Raw genomic sequence first — 15,912 nt, 5'->3', positions numbered from 1 at the left:
AAGAGCAACAGTGTGTAAAACTGTTGGTGCCTTGGCACCAAATGGTACTAATAGTCACTGAATTCTGCACCACAACACTCTCCCAGGGGAGAAAAAAATGCCAGTGTCATTTAGAATATCCTTGAGGAAGCAGTAGAAAATGTTTTAATTTTATTAAATCTTGATCCCTTGACTGCATAAGTGACAGACAAACTGTGGTTCTTTGGACTTTGGTATTTGGCAGATACTTTCTCACAAATGAGTAAGGTGAGTCTCTCTCTTCAGTGAAAACACTTGATAGCATTTGTTGCCAGTGATTAAACTGGAGCTTTCAAGCAAAAATTAGAATTTTAGAAAACTTGTTAACCACTACTCTAGGCCTGATAACTTCCCAAATCCTTAAAGCTTTTCTGATGAGATGAGAGATGACATTAATGAATGTGATTTTTATATTGTGTCACAAAATATGTCAACTCAGTGAACGCTATTTTCCAAATGACCCAATGCAAAATGATACCGGGGTGAATTCAAAGTGCAAGACAGAGCAATCGATTTTAATGTAAGAGTAGGAAAAACATATTGATAAGCCTTTTGATTCTACATTGCAGCAAGCCTTTAAACTACCACTTGTTGAGTTTTGGTTTAGTATCAAAGACGAAGATCCACAATTATCTGAAAAAATTATTAAAATAATCCTTCCCTTTTCAACAACGTATCTGTGTGAGGTCAGATTTTCTTCCTATATTTCAACCAAAATAACATATCAAATTGGAGATTTGAATGTGAAAGCAGATAGGAGAATCCAGTTGTCTTCCTATTAAACCAGTTGCAGAAGGGAGAGTTGGCGGGTAATTCTTCTGAAAGAAAGCACAGTTCTAAATTCTAAAATGTACTGTGTCTTAGAGATGAGTGATTTGAACTTTGGGGAGCAGAGTAATTCATTTATTGGCCCTCTTTTCCCTTTCCTCTTCCCTTTATCCATTCCACAAATATTTATTGAGCATATATTATATGCCAGGACTTGATAGATATTTTGTTTGCATTGTTCATTAATCTCACCTTCATCCTGTGAGGTATTAGTCTACCCATTTTACATATGGGAAAACCGAGATTCTGAAAAATTAAGTGAGTTACCTAAGCATAGCAGCTAACTGGTATTTGAAAGCATAGCAGCTAACTGGTATTTGAATGTTTGAACGCTCTGCCTCCAGTTCCCACGTACTTGAATATTAAACTGTATTATTATGCATCTCATCCACTTGGCAACCAGAGGATGCCAGCACCGTTTGGTTTTGGTTCCTTGGGATACAAGCTGTGGACCTCAGAGTCTCCAACTTGGGTCCAAATCCTGTCTCTGCCACTTAACATCCTGTGTGATCTTGTATAAACTGCTTACCCTCTCAGAACCTTGGCTTTCTTCTCTGTGTAACGTAAACTGTAACACCTAACTTAGGGGTGACTTTAGGTTTAAATGAGGAAACCTATAGAAATCATCACCTTATAGAGAAGTGGGAACACAGAGGGCGTGTCACACCTTTTCATTTTATCAGCAATTCCATCAGTCTGTTTGGAGTCCTGCTGGTGACATCAGTCTTTTCCAAGTGGCCCGTTGTCCTGTCCAGACTTGAGCCCAGGGCAGGCCATGCTCAGCTGGCAGGGTGGTTTGGAGCAGCGGTGGAGAGAGGAGCTGAGTAGTGGGCAGTGTGGGGCAGGACAGTCAGGGACACGGGTGCCCAGTTGTGCCAGCACAAGTTCTCTCTCCTCTGATTATTACTCAGCCTTCTCATCTATAAATATAGAGATGATACCGCCCACCTCTGTGCATGAGTGCCAGCCAGAGATATAAAGGCATGGCCATAATGACGGGCACTTAGTGGGTGTCCAGTGCATATTAATTCCTTTCCCTACAACATGTTCCTTCCTCTCTTAGGGAAGATATTCCAGGTGTCCAGTAGAGACCATCCCTTTGCCTCCAGAGGTGGGCTCGTGGAATATTTGTCCTTTGCGAACCTTAGAGTTTTATCAGTTCCTGCTCAGGAAGTCTGCAAAGTCTGGGACCTCATCATTGTCTGAAAAAAGCTGCTGCATCACAGCCGGTAGTCATCTTACATTTGACAGCCACGTCAGATCTGAGTCAGGTGTTTAGCTTTGGTGGATCTTAGGAAAGATTTCCAGTACCAAGTGTTACTTCTGAGTTCTAGTGAACGCAAGAATCACTGTATCCTTTTTGGGCAAATTAAATCTGCTCCTCTTTGTGGGAAGGCTTGAGAAGCTCAGAATCTCAGAAGAGGACGGGAAGGCACGATATGAAATTACACGGCTTCTACTTCACGAACACCAGACTTCTTAAGAGTTTTATAAAAAGTAAAATGCCACCATAACGATTTAGGCCAGGTGAAATTCCTCATCTCAGTAAGTTGGTGGAGTGTCAAAATTCCCCTGGATTCGGTTATTACCAGGAGGACTATTGATAAAATGCACAGCCAATTGAAATGGGACTCAGGACCTTTATGCACAGCCAGATCCTGCACTGTGGGTTTAGTGGAGGTGTGGAGATGTACACAGCGGGCACCAGCCAGCAGGCCAGCAGGTTTCCCCCCCCCAGGTTACTCCACTTACCAGCAGGCCCATGGCTTTAGCCAGGAGGGAGCTGAACCACTTTTTAGTCCTTCCCAGACCGCATCCTCAGAGGCTGACGACATTCACAACAGCTCGAGTTATTGCCAGCGGTGAGTGGGTTGTTTCTGGGAATGCTGCTTTGGGGGTGACTCTCAGGATCCCTAAGTGGCACCCACTTCGTGTCCACAGGAGGTGTGGGTTTTATTGGCCGTGATGCCGAAAAAGTCCTTACCTGCAGGGGCCAGCCTGGGTGGCAGCCAAGCTAGCTTCCTTGGAATGTTTTCCAGTCCTGGAGAGAAAGGTGGCAGTTGAGTCTCCAGCTCTGACCAGTTCTACTAAGGTGCCTCTTTGTCTGATGTGATTCCTGTGTGGGGGACAGAGACCACACGGGCATTTCATGGATGTCACATACTGTCAGCTACGGTCCAGATGGTCAACTCAGTGTCCAAGATTTTATGAGCTGGGCTCTTCAGGGAGGCCGCATGGTCTACTGGTAATGAACGTGGCCTCTAGAGCCAGACTTCCTGCATTTGAACCTGGCTTTGCCACTTACTAGCTCTGGGTCCTCAGGAAAGTTACTTACCTTCTCTGTGTCTCAGCCTCCCCCATCTGGAAAAGGAGGATAATGATAGTGTCTGCCTCAAAGATACTCATGAAGTGCTTAGTACATAGGAAGTACTTGGCTACGTGTTAGTTACTGTAATCATTATGCGCTTCACGGGTCGGGTGGCCTGACGGTGGTTTTTCCCGTTTGGGAAAAGATTGCGGGATTCCTCCTGAATGGCCACTTACGGGTGCTGGGCGTAGGCAGGAGAGCTGTGTTCTCGAGTCCACCCTTGATATTTTCTACCCCTTTTCCAGTACCTGCTCTTTCCATCTTTTTCCTTTGCTCACCTGACTGATCAACTGCCTGAGCTGTATAGCTGGAATCAGAAGGTGAAGGTCTGTGGCCTGGCTCAGCCGCTTGCTGACGTATGAGCGTAGACAAGTTGCTGAACCTCTCTCTGAGCAGGCGTGGAGAATTTGGGACGACTTAAGGCTGCCAGGTATCTTGTAAAGGTGGAGGAATCGTGCATGCTGCTCTCCTGAGATGATCAAGGAAAGGACACATGCTGGGAGTACATGTTGGCTCTCCTCTGGAAGCTAAGACTTACCTGACTGTCCCTGTGAGTGAAAAAGGATCGAAGTGGTTTTTGCCCTTCCTCCCTCCCTTACAGGGAGCTGTGTGCTGGGAAAAGCACCAGAGGGGGAGTCAGGAGACTGGGGTCCCATTAGGTACAGTACTAGGCGCACAGTTCCCAGCACAGAGTAGGAGCCGAAAAGATGGTATTTCTCTACTGCTTGGTTCCACTCTCTTAAGTGCCCCTGGGGTCTCCATTCCCATTTTCCTCACAGTGGCCCTGCGTTACCGGAGTTGTGTAGTGAGCAAGGCTGTCTTACTGCAGGTGTTGACAGTAGTCATGGCTTGATCACCCATTTCCTGGTGACCTCTGTTTTTCAGCTTCCTGTCTTAGAAAATGAGGATCTTGGACTAGATGAACTTTCGGTTTCTTACAGCTTTAATGTGATATGAAGGCATATGATTAGATAATACACTGTCTCTTCTATCACCTGGTTCCTCTTCTTCATAGCACTTGATGTCGTCTTTTCAGATTTTGCTTGGGGTTTCTGTTTTGTTTTTTACACATTTATTTATTTATTTTTGTCTCCAACACCCGCATCCCCATTTCCAGGCCCCTAGAAAGGAAGCTGCGTGAGAACAGGGACCTTGTCTGTATTGGCCATCCGCACTAGAATAGTGCTTGGCACATTTTAGGTGCTTAGTGAATATACACATGTGCCCACATATATACCTGTAACTAGGCATTAGAATGTAGTTACATAAGTTTGTCTATAGAAGCTAAGTAGTCGATTAGTTATTTCTCTCCTCACACACTCCCCTCCCCAATATACAGCACATTGTTATTTGGAGATTAGAAGATTAGAATTAAGAATGGTTATATTGGGAGTTTGGGACTGACATGCACACACTGCTGTATTTAAAAGAGAGAACCAACAAGGACCTACTGTAGAGCACAGGGAACTCTGCTCAATATTATGTAACAACCTAAATGGGAAAAGAATCTGAAAAAGAATAGATACATGTATATGTATAACTGAATCACTTTGCTGTACACCTGAGACTAACACAACATTGTTAATCAACTGTGCTCCAATATAAAATAAAAAGTTCAAAAAAAGAAAAAACCCTAAGGTGGGCGATAAAAAAGAATGGTTATATTGTCTGACTTAAAACTTACACAAAGTCGCAGTGCCTGGCTTCTCGCCTTTTGTGTGCGTGTAGCATCAGAGGGCAGCAGCTCCTGATGTCAGAGGAAGCCCACCGTTTAGGGCTGAGGACGCTTGACTGTGAGGGCGACGTGCCAAGCATCCGTGGTGTCGGTTGGACCCTTTTGTATACGTAGCAGAGGCGATCAGCTGGAGGCAAGATACAAACCCTGGAAGTGGGCTCGCTCATATTATTGAGATTTCATATTGCTTTTATTATTTGGCCACAAAAATAGACATAATCCTTGTTGGCTTTAACACACCTACTAGTACTGCTTCCGCTATCCATCTTGCAAAGTATAAGACAAGGCCAGAGCTTAAATGAAAATCCTCAGCTTCTTATCTCCTTCCCACAGGAAAGCAAATCTGTCTTGAAAACCGTAAAATTAAGAGGAGAGCAAGGATAGCATAATTTAACAAAAAATTCATGGCACCGGATTCGGAGCTATATGACTGGAGGGATAGGTCAGACATTAAGAAGATGCTGCCTGCTAATGCAGGTTCCTTAAGGTGGTGCTCTGGAAATGAGAAAGGCATGCAAAATAAATGTATTTTTTTTTTTCCCAGAAGATTTCTGCAATGCTTTTTAACTACCCCAAGAAAATATCTAAGTAGATTGTTTGGCAATTATGCTTCTTATGAAACTTCTGAAAAATGAAACTCAAAGCAGTTATTCTAAACTATAGTTGAAATATATTCATTTTAGCATTTGGGTGTTGTGATTTTTGCTGTATTTAAAAGGGTTTATAATGATAATATTCTCACACCCACCCACCCCCCATTCCTCTAGCATTCTCAATATTTAAGAAGCATTCATTTAGCATTCTAAGTATTTAAGAAGCTCATTCTGTGTATTTGACAAACTGCATCATTAACCCTTGAAAAGCATTGAGAGATTTTTTTTAACCTTGTACACATTTATATGCATAGATGTCTGTGCAGAAGTGTAGGGAGAAAAGGCATGTGGCTTTGATAATGGTGCTCTATTTAATAAATGCCAAGGGCTATATGAGCTACGCAAGTTCTGCCATTAGAGGGAAGCTGATAATTATAAAATAGGGGAAAGTCTGGTATGGATATTACATCATTGTCTAAAAAAGTGTGATCTTTTTTTTTCCCCTTGCTTTTTTTTTTCATAAGTTTCTTTTGGGTGCAGGTTGTAACGATAGGGTGTAGAGAATTACTGTTACTAACTGTAAAGAGAATTAAGTGTTACTAGTATGATTATTCCTAATTTTCCTGAGGGGATGGTTTTTCCTGTTGGAGCCACGTACTGTTTATACCTAATTTGTAAAAAAACGTGAGATAATCAGCGTACATCATAGGTGCACCCACCATACACGAGTGTGTTATGGGCCCTCAGCCATTCACATATGTCCCTACATTTTAAGCAGTTTACACTGTGCAGTTTTCAGGCACTTAAATTTTTTTAATACAGATATTTGTTTCCGGAGAAAGTGATTTCGTGTGCATTTTAGTCTGTAGTACAGTAACAGTCACTATTTCAAACTGGCTGTGGTGAAGGCATGTCTGAACTAGTGAATGAGAGAATATTTACAATTCATTATAGTCTATTCCTCTTAAATTCACAAGTTACTTATTACTGTAGTGTTTCTAAACAGAGATCTTCCTGAGACTGCTTTAATTAGGAGATGAATTTAAAATCAGAAACGTATTTTGCATGTATATAATTGTGTTGGGTTTACTCTCTTGGGGGGGTGGGTAGAGTTTCTTTTAAAAGAATCCCTTGATTAGGTTAAACTGCCTGAATCTTGTTTATATTACTGATTTGCTTTGTAAGCACTTTCTTGGGGGTGGGGTGGGGGGGCGGGGTCAACTTTAGCCAAACGAAAGAATTCCAGATTTCAAATTGATGAAGTCCAGATAAATAACCTGAACCTCTAAAACATGTTACTGTTATACAGTTTTAGAATTCCAAATTAAATAATAAAGTTTACTTTTAAACAAATATAAGACATATAAAATATGTTAAAATATAAATGTTAACAACTTAGAGTGTTCTGACAAGCCATATTTCACATTATGCAGTTAAACTCAAGATTGGGAATTCGCTCTTATCAATTAAGACTTCTAGAAACTAAAGAACCTGAAGATGAACTGATCAGCTCTAAAGCATAATGAATGATGGTCATGTTTGATCGACAAAACTATAAAACTATAAAACTATATGGTATAATGTGGTTCTTAAAGATGTACAACTCTAGAATTATGAATTTTATAAACTAAGGTGATATCAATACAGCAGATTTATATATACTGGGTTGTTTAAAAAGTTGCCCTTCAAGTTGACAATATTTATTCATTTATGTATTCTTTGAACAATATTTATTGAGTGCCTTTTTTATGCCAAACATATATAATGAATAAAGAGTTTATAGAACATTCACAACTTTTGCTCCAGTAGCTCTTTGTTGACTTTAACCTGAGGAGATAATCCAAAAGGGGAGTGTAAATATGTATGTTTAGAATTCATGTCATATGGAATAATAGTGACCAACCTAAATCTCCAAAGGGGCCTTGGTTAAATAACTGATTGTTTCTTGGTGGGATATTCATGTAATTGAACATGAGAAAATCCTGCAGGTCTAAGCGAGCAGAGCAGATGATTCAGCTGTCCAGGTCTGGAGATGATTCTCGGGTTGCGCTGGTGCCCAGTGACTGCTATTGTGTGACTTCTGCGGGGAGAGGAGACAGGAGCTGGGCGTCCATATTAACGGCTGTCCTTGTGGTTACTTTGCAGTCAAATAAAGTGCCCGTGGTGCAGCCATCCCACGCCGTCCATCCTCTCACCCCCCTCATCACTTACAGCGACGAGCACTTTTCTCCAGGATCACACCCGTCACACCTCCCATCGGATGTCAGCTCCAAACAAGGTGAGAGCCCTGCCTCCCTCCCCAGGCCGCTTTGGATAAGCAAGGAGCCTCATCTCATCAGTCTGAGTGACCTCACAAGTGCCTCCGCCCATGTCACTGGGTGGGTCGTAATACATTTGTAGGAGACGAGGGGAATTTATTTGATAGCAATTTTTTTAATAAGCATACAAGAATTTGTTGTTGCCTTCTTTGCAGGATTAAAAAAAAAAAAACAGAACAAAAATATTGAAGGGTCATTTCAAAGTGACAGCTCTGATGATCTACGATCATAGTGTAAACCAATATGTTGTGAAAATATATTACGAATTCAGTCCTCAGTGCCCCCTGCCATATTTGTTTATTTTAGCATGTACTAGGTGTTGATGATAGTGTTAAAAAAGAAAAAAAAGGTAGAAAAGGGACAAAGTAGGAGATTTTTTTTCCTCAAATGTTACGTTTTTGAGCCTTTTGTGATTTCTTTTGGTCTTTATATCCCTGCTGTGTTTTCTCCTCTCTCTGTTGTTTCCCAGCACCAATTTAGATACAAATATAATTAAAATACAAAACCATCTCTGTCTAAAGTCAAAGCAACGTGAGTCTTATTTTGCTTCTCTACATTATTACCAAGTTCTGCTTCTGTATCATTTACAGAGAAACACACATCATAAGCGGTCTGAAAAATCAAGACGCCTGTTTTCTAACTTGATGGGTGTGGGTGTGGGTTCATTGTCGGACACAAAGCTCGGGTTCTCCAAGCCTTCCGGTCATGTCAGCTTAGAGCAGACTTTGAGGGGGAGTTTGTTCACAGGATAGCCCTTATTCTTTCCACGTACATACATACTTGGACCTCAACGGGATCTTTAGACATTCAAAATAAAAGGTCCTGTAAAACCACATGAAGGCAGAGAATGTATATAGGGGTCAAATGTGCCATCTCCAGCACTTCACCTGTTTGTCCAGCCCTATCTTTGATCGATAGTGAACAACAAAATATAGTGAACAGCAAAATATAGTAAGTATGTAAAAAAAAAAAAGAGTAGAGTTCAGAGGCTGGGTGTTTTTCCCACTGCTGTGAACACTTCTAGGTTAAATATGTATCATGTTCATTTCCCACCTTTATTAAAAAGACGACTGTTTGAGGACTTAGTTACTGTTGGACTTTGCTTGAGTGGAGCCCAGGTACCTTTACTTAGAGAAGGCAGAAGTCATCAAGGCCGATGTTTCTGGGTTTGTCTCTGTTTTATTCCTCATTTCCACTCCTTCCTCTCCTCTACTTCCTGTTGTCAAGGACCTCCAAAGAATAAGAAACATCAGAGACAGGTCTGTGAATATGTAGTGAGAAAGGGAATTAAGATAGGCGTCTTAGGAAGAAGGCTGAGTTCGAGAGGGAAGCTCAAGAATATGACCTTGGCCGTGGCCAAGGGGGACCATATGACCAATATGACCTTGGCCTCTGAGGAACATAAAGATGCGGATGACAGTTAAAGATAGATATAAAAGCCCCGAACAAGCTATTAGCAAAAATAATCCAACAGCATGTTTTATTTAGTTTTAAACCGTTTATTTACTTAACAATTACATAGTACTTACTATATCCCAGTCCCTGTTCTGAGCACTTTGAAACGGACTTGTTTAAAAGAATAACATTATACAAATTTTTAAAGGAGTAACACGTGATGGTTCAGAAGTTGTTCTTTCAGGAATTCTAGGAGAGTTCAATTTTTTGTTTTGGTTTTTTAAAATATTTATTTATTTATTTATTTTGGCTGTGCCGGGCTTTAGTTGTGGGATGCGTGCAGGATCTAGTTCCCCGACCAGGGATGGAACCTGGGCCCCCTGCATTGGCAGCGCGGAGTCTTACCCACTGGACTACCAGGGAAGTCCCTAGGAGAGTTCGGTTTTTTGAAACAGACAATTTTCTGACTAGCTACCAATTACAATTACACTTTCTCTTCTGTTTCCGTATCTTACGGCTACCCTACCTTGTTTTACCTTGCTAATTGTAATTTATATCATTGCTCCTCAAACTTTTTTTTTTTTTTAAACGAACTTTTTAGAACTAGAGAAGGGACTAGTGGGCATGAAGGGAAATCGTCTGCTGCAGTTCCTTTGAAGTATTTTGTCCTAAAAATTTGTGTGATTTTTGCATTCTACTCCATACACTGTTTACATTTGTTTTAATATAAAAATCCTGTTTTTAATTACTTTTTTTGTCCTGGACTTCATGTACCTCATCACCATGTAGTTAGGGGGATGTAAAACCTTGGTTTAAAAAGAACTAATTTTTTAAAAAGTACTAATTTACATGATTTTGAGTTTATATCATTATACTTAGGTACATTGATCACCAAAAAATAAGTATAAGGGAAAAAAAAGTCTAAGCCTTACTGGATCTCTTGCATTTACTCTCTTTTCTCTCCTTCTGCCTGCCTTTTGGTTATATCACATACAGCTGGTTATAACATGGTGGTACTGAGTTGCTGATTTCAAAGTTCCTTGGGAAGCTGGCTAGCTTTATCCCCCCCCAAATCCAAAAAAAACCAAAATAAGAATATCGTGTTCATACTCTAACCCTAGATGGAATTATCCGATAAATATAAACTGCTTGTCAGCAGAACCCATTCTCATTTGTAGGAAAATAACTTTAGGTTAATTTCCTATTAGGAAGCATATTAGGTTTTACGTTTCCCTCAGTATGTGTTTCGGCATGGGGTGCGGGGTGCAGGTGTGTAGGTGTAGTTAGTTGTAGGAAAAGCAAGGGAAGCTGATACCCATCATTTTGTTCCACTCATTGTGTCTGATAAAAATGTTAAAAGGAAAGAGCTTTTAAGAAGTACTGGGTTTGTGTACCTGTTTATATGTTTGTATCCTTATAAATAACAACAAACACTCAACATAGCGCTTATACTATATACCAAGCACTTCTCAGTATTATATACGAATGCATTTATTCCTCACAACAACACTTATTTCATTTTCATTCTGATTTTACAGAATAATAATTAAATAACTTCCTCAAGGACATATAGCTAGTGAGTGGCAGAATTATTTATAAAAGTTATTTATAAAAGTTTAAAAATTTTTAAGGATATACTGCATAGAGCCTCCAGAATATAGTTAAGTGTTCAGTAAATACTCATTAAATGAATGATGTGAAATGTGTCTTCAGTAGCACAGGAGTTGGTAGAGAGGCACACACTTCTAGGAATCCTTGGAAACGGGATCTTAAAACAACAGGAAGCTATTTAGAAAACACAGATCCACTTTCTTCTACTCATGTAATGACCTAAGCCACATCATGTATGTACCTGCAAAATGGTTATAGTACTGACCCAGCATGGGGAATGGGTCCATTTATTTCACCTTTTCGTTTGTTTAGTCGCTCAGAAGTATATTCAGAGCCTCCTCCGGAGACAGCCATGGTTTGATACACAGATGGGGAAAACATGGTCTCTTTTTTCCAAGCAGTGTATAAGGCTCAGGCAGGAAATCATTTGTACAACCTCACTATAAAACAAAGTGAAGAATATCTTAAGTACCATGTTAAAAGTACAAATGAAATGTTGTAAATTCAAAGAAGAAAGATTTCTCAGAGCAATAAAAGAGAATATTCCATGAGAGAGAAGTATCTGAAATATGAGTAGAATTTTAATAGAAAGAGTCAAATTAAATACCCAGCATAGGAACTAGCATGTAGCAGGTGCTAAGTAAATGGTAGTTCCCTCCTTTCTTCTTAAGCAGTAAAACCAAATCCAGCTAGTTTGTATTTTTTGTTCTGTCCAATTACTCCCACACAGAATCACTAATGCAGCCTCCTCAGTGTACTCAGAGCACGGACTAGAGTGGAGAGCAAGGTTTCAAGCTTGTCTGCTTAGAGACATGTGATTGGAAGCAGGCTACTTCTCTGCATCCCAGAGATAAGATCCCAGGACAAATCGCATTTTTTAGGTACCTGAACAGTCACTTCACCTCTCCAACAAAGGGATTAAAGTAGACAATTCAGACAATTCCATCTCTAATTATGATCTTCAAGTTCAAATTTCCACAAAGTTTTCCATTTTCTCCTGAGTTGGCCTGGCTTTTCTTTTCAAAACTGAGCAGCCCCCCTGCAGAACCTGAGGTTTGGAGAGGTATCAGAGTGTCGGGGTGAGGGAGGCAGCGAGTTGGAGAAACTTCCCTGTGACTCTGATACGTCAAGGATCACCACCGTAGGCACCTCTGCTGCCCTTACCTCCCCAGACCCAAGAAAAAAGTCCCAGAGTATAAAATTCGGGGTCTACTGTGACCAAAAGAAGCAGTATTTCTAGCTTTAAAAAAAAGGGAGATTTGATGGTAACTCTGCTAAGGTGAACTTCCAGCTTCCAAAAAGCAGCTGCCAGTGGCTCTGCTTCAGTGGGAGAGAGTGGATCCGCGGAATGACCTAGGTCCCATTGTATGCAATGCTTTTGGTGAGTTGATGATCTAAAGGAATTAAAAGAATACTCATTAAATTTGAAAGTGATAAGAGATCAAAAAAGGAGATTTTAGACTATTCTTTTAAAAACAGTAAAACCTCAGATGATCTCCTGGAAACTGTCTGTTAAGAGAAAGATTAAAGACCTTTCTCTGAGAGTTGAGAAATAGTTTGTCCTAACTTCAAAGTCAAATTAACATCCACTTTGAAGGCAACACTTCTTAAGCCATTCCCATATGCTCAAGGCCTTCAGTATCTTTTAAGATCCAAATGAAATTCATAAACATTCTGAATAGTAAAAAAAGCAGCATACTTAAAGAGCATCTTCTGTATACTCACCTAATTTGCATACTGGCCAATATAATTACAGCCCCTGAATGCATATTCTGGGTGTTAAACCTGGGAATGTGTGTTTGCACATGGTAATGGCCTTTTAAAGCCAGATTAGCTATGTAAAGAAACTCATGTGGTTTTTTTCTGTTCAGAAGCACTTTCCCCTAAATCTAAGTTTTTATTTTGCATTTTTATGTGTGCGTCTTAGCCCTTCTTTTCTGTACCCAAGGTAAGATATAAACAAAGAGGTGTCATCTGGGACTAGGATTAGGTACAATCTTCAGGTGGTTTTCACAGTTATAGGGCAGTGTGCTCCAGGGAGTGTGAGCTCAAGAAACAATTTGGTGGCACTCTCATTTTCTGTGGAATACAACTAATCCAGAACAGCTTGACCTTGGAGCCCAGAGGACTCAACTTGATGAAGAGCTTAGTTGGAGCTGAAGTGGCAGAGACCAAATGAATCATATCAAGTACGACCATTATGGGGCTGAAGATGATTTCTAATTAATCTTTGATCCTTTGAGGTATCACATTTCCCAAATCTATGTGTCCATAAGGGAGCCAGTGAAAATCTGCAAGTAGCAATTTACCTAATCCTTGAACACCATGGCAGGCCTTCTACTTAGGAAGGGCTGTCATTTTCCATTCTACACAAAAACAATTGTCTACCATTTTCCTGAACAAAGTGATATTATAATGAGGGCAAACTAAATAATTTTAAAGTCTTATTTTGATGCCTGTTTTACTAGCAGCATATTTACTCACTCTTTCAGGAGCTCCTCAAGATGTACTACCTTAATGCCTGTTTTCTCAGATGCTGAAATCTTGAGAAAAGCTAACAAACTGACTTCTGTTAAATGGATCTGAAAAATAAATATTGTTTCATTCTAGAACTTAAGTATTAATGACATCATGCATTTTCTTGCCTTTCTATTTCTCTTAAAGTCGAATGTCCTATGAATCTGAAAACTCTGCCTCACTGTTGTTCTTTTTAATAGGCATGTCCAGACATCCTCCAGCTCCCGAGATCCCTACCTTTTATCCCCTGTCTCCGGGTGGTGTTGGACAGATTACCCCACCTCTTGGCTGGTAAGATCCTTCCTGCAACATTTAGCCAGGCATTTGAACACGTATTCTTCTACTTCCCATTCATGGAAATTAGCTTTATGAATGATAACACTTGAGTTGAAGAAACTTCACATCAACAAGCAAGGTGCTAACTTTATTTCATTTCAATTTAAAAGATTAAAAAACATACAGACTTTGAAATGGATTGAATTCGTTTGCTAATATGTGTAGAAAATGGCTGTGTAGCCTTTGCTTTGAAGCTTATAGTTTTATGGATTCAATTTGTGGCTTTGGGCATTTGCTATGCCTGTACAAAGTGTTTAGTGTGGATTTTTCTTTTCTAGTTCTTTATGAACAACTTATATTTTTGAAACATAACCTTAGATATATTGAATATCGATCTTTGCTTATAAATGGGCAAGTGAGATAAATGACAACTAGGGAGACATGCAAGTGCAAAAGCATCTTTTGAATTTTAATAAAATAAGCACCAGTTTGAGTTCAGAGGCGTGAAAAACTGATGTTTGGACTTCTTTTATCAGAATCCAAATGCTCTCTATTTTGTTATTTCTGAAAAATCCGTAAGATTCCTTTCAAATTTTTTTAATTGTAAAGGTAAAGGAAAAGAAATGTATTTAGGGAAGAAAGAATCACTACATATAATGTAGCCTATTTTTATCATTTTATTGTTAGCGTGCAGCTTTCCCTGCTCCCACTTCCATTCCTCTCCTCTCCCCACTGCTCACTCCATGGACAGAGTGCTGCAACTTCAGCAAATATTTTCTCTCCTCTCTTTATCTGGCTCTCTGTCCCCACAGCTCCCATGTCAAGGCCCCGGTTTCCCTACCTTGACATCCTTATATTATCTCTTCTTCATAAGGAGGGCTCATCCTGCCATGGAAATTCCAGCTTTCTCTCTTCTCTTTGCATTAAATCTCTCAGTCAATAACTCTGTCTGAATTTAATGGATTATGCAGATACTTTCAAACCTACATCAATTATTCTCTCTGAACTCAGCTACTCAGGGGCAATAATCCTGGGCCGAGTTGCATCAGTGGCATCTGGAAATAAAGACTGTGTAAATGAAAAGTGTGAGATGTAGGAAAAACAGAGGGAGAGATGGAATTCTCCGAGCAGAGAGAAAAATAACTCCAATGAATCGATCTTTTATTTCTTCCCTATAGCATGAATATATAAGTGGGGGGGGGGAAGTGCAGTGTTTTAAAAATTTGTTCATTTTTATATAAATATAAACTTTTATTTCCTTCTTTCTTCCCTTCCCTGAAATCCTCAAAGATTCTGATAAAGAATCCACTAACCTAAAAGGAGTATTTCACCATTCTCAGGTTCTGTTATATTCAGTAAACATTGTTTACCTGCCTGCTTTGTTCAAAGCATTCGTGGGGATGGGAGAGGGGAAGGGATAGACGACAGGCCGTTCACGGACTGCGGTGGGAGATTTCCTTCAAGGCAGACGATGCTTTGGTTGGGTGGAGGGTGAGGAAGGGAAGGAGCCGGGTGACTGAAGCAGTGCCCTGGTAACACTCCCCCAAAATGCTGGTTGAGTTCCTCCCCTCGTCAAACTCTTACTGCTGGTTGGTAAGTCATGTTTTGTCATTGATGGGTTCCTTTCTTCTGTGACCTCAGGCAAGGTCAGCCTGTATATCCCGTCACGGGAGGCTTCAGGCAACCCCACCCATCCTCCCTGTCAGTCGACACTTCCATGTCCAGGTAGGTGGAGGTGGAACCGGGCGCTCCAGGACAGGCTGCTCTTCCTGCGCTTGCAGCTCGCGCGCCTCTGCTTGCCTCTCGGTCCCGGCCGGGCGGGTGCGCGGCTCGGCCCGCGTCTGTCTGCGCAGGGTGCCTGGCTCCCACACTAGGCGTCCCGGAGGGCCCTCCCCCAGCAGCGCCAGCCGCGCCCACCAGGGGGATGGACTCGGCCGCCCCGGGAAGCCGTGTCTCCCGAAGACCTCGCTGCCCCGCGCCTGTGGGACGGGAAACGTCCCCAGAGGGGACATGATCAGAAGAGCTTGTTCGATTCAAAATATGATGGGGATGGGGGTGGGGTCGGGGGGGAGAATAAAGACTGGTTTGATCTGAGTTTTCTAATTTGCTTTCTATGAGGAAAGTTGTATCAGTTTCACGTGCCAGTGTTTGAAAACGCCCAGATAGTCTAGAGCCTTCGGGACCAAGGCCGTCGGAAGAGAAGGGACGGTGCTCACAGGCTGTCAGGCCGTACGGGGCTGCGTGTCCTAGTGT

The 15,912-nt window shown here is 41.0% G+C and overlaps 1 protein-coding gene across 4 annotated transcripts in view; it reads left to right on the top strand.

Annotated features, from left to right (window-relative positions):
- The window catches only part of LEF1 (lymphoid enhancer binding factor 1), a gene marked incomplete at its 5' end in the record, with an annotated part of 126,321 nt that overhangs the window by 69,370 nt on the left and 41,039 nt on the right, over window positions 1-15,912 (top strand). For 2 of the 4 annotated variants that reach the window (XM_082389120.1, XM_082389118.1), the window contains 3 exons: window positions 7,688-7,820; window positions 13,584-13,674; window positions 15,301-15,384. In XM_082389120.1, the coding sequence (XP_082245246.1) occupies window positions 7,688-7,820; window positions 13,584-13,674; window positions 15,301-15,384 (308 nt within the window). The remainder of the gene's footprint in view (window positions 1-7,687; window positions 7,821-13,583; window positions 13,675-15,300; window positions 15,385-15,912) is intronic. The other 2 variants (XM_082389121.1, XM_082389119.1) reach the window with 1 other exon arrangement.

The sequence above is a fragment of the Balaenoptera borealis genome (genome assembly GCF_965194805.1).
Source record: "Balaenoptera borealis genome assembly, chromosome: 4".
Classification (NCBI taxonomy): Eukaryota; Metazoa; Chordata; class Mammalia; order Artiodactyla; family Balaenopteridae; genus Balaenoptera; species Balaenoptera borealis.
Note: the sequence above shows the minus strand (reverse complement) of the source record. Positions and strands in the feature narration are given on the sequence as shown.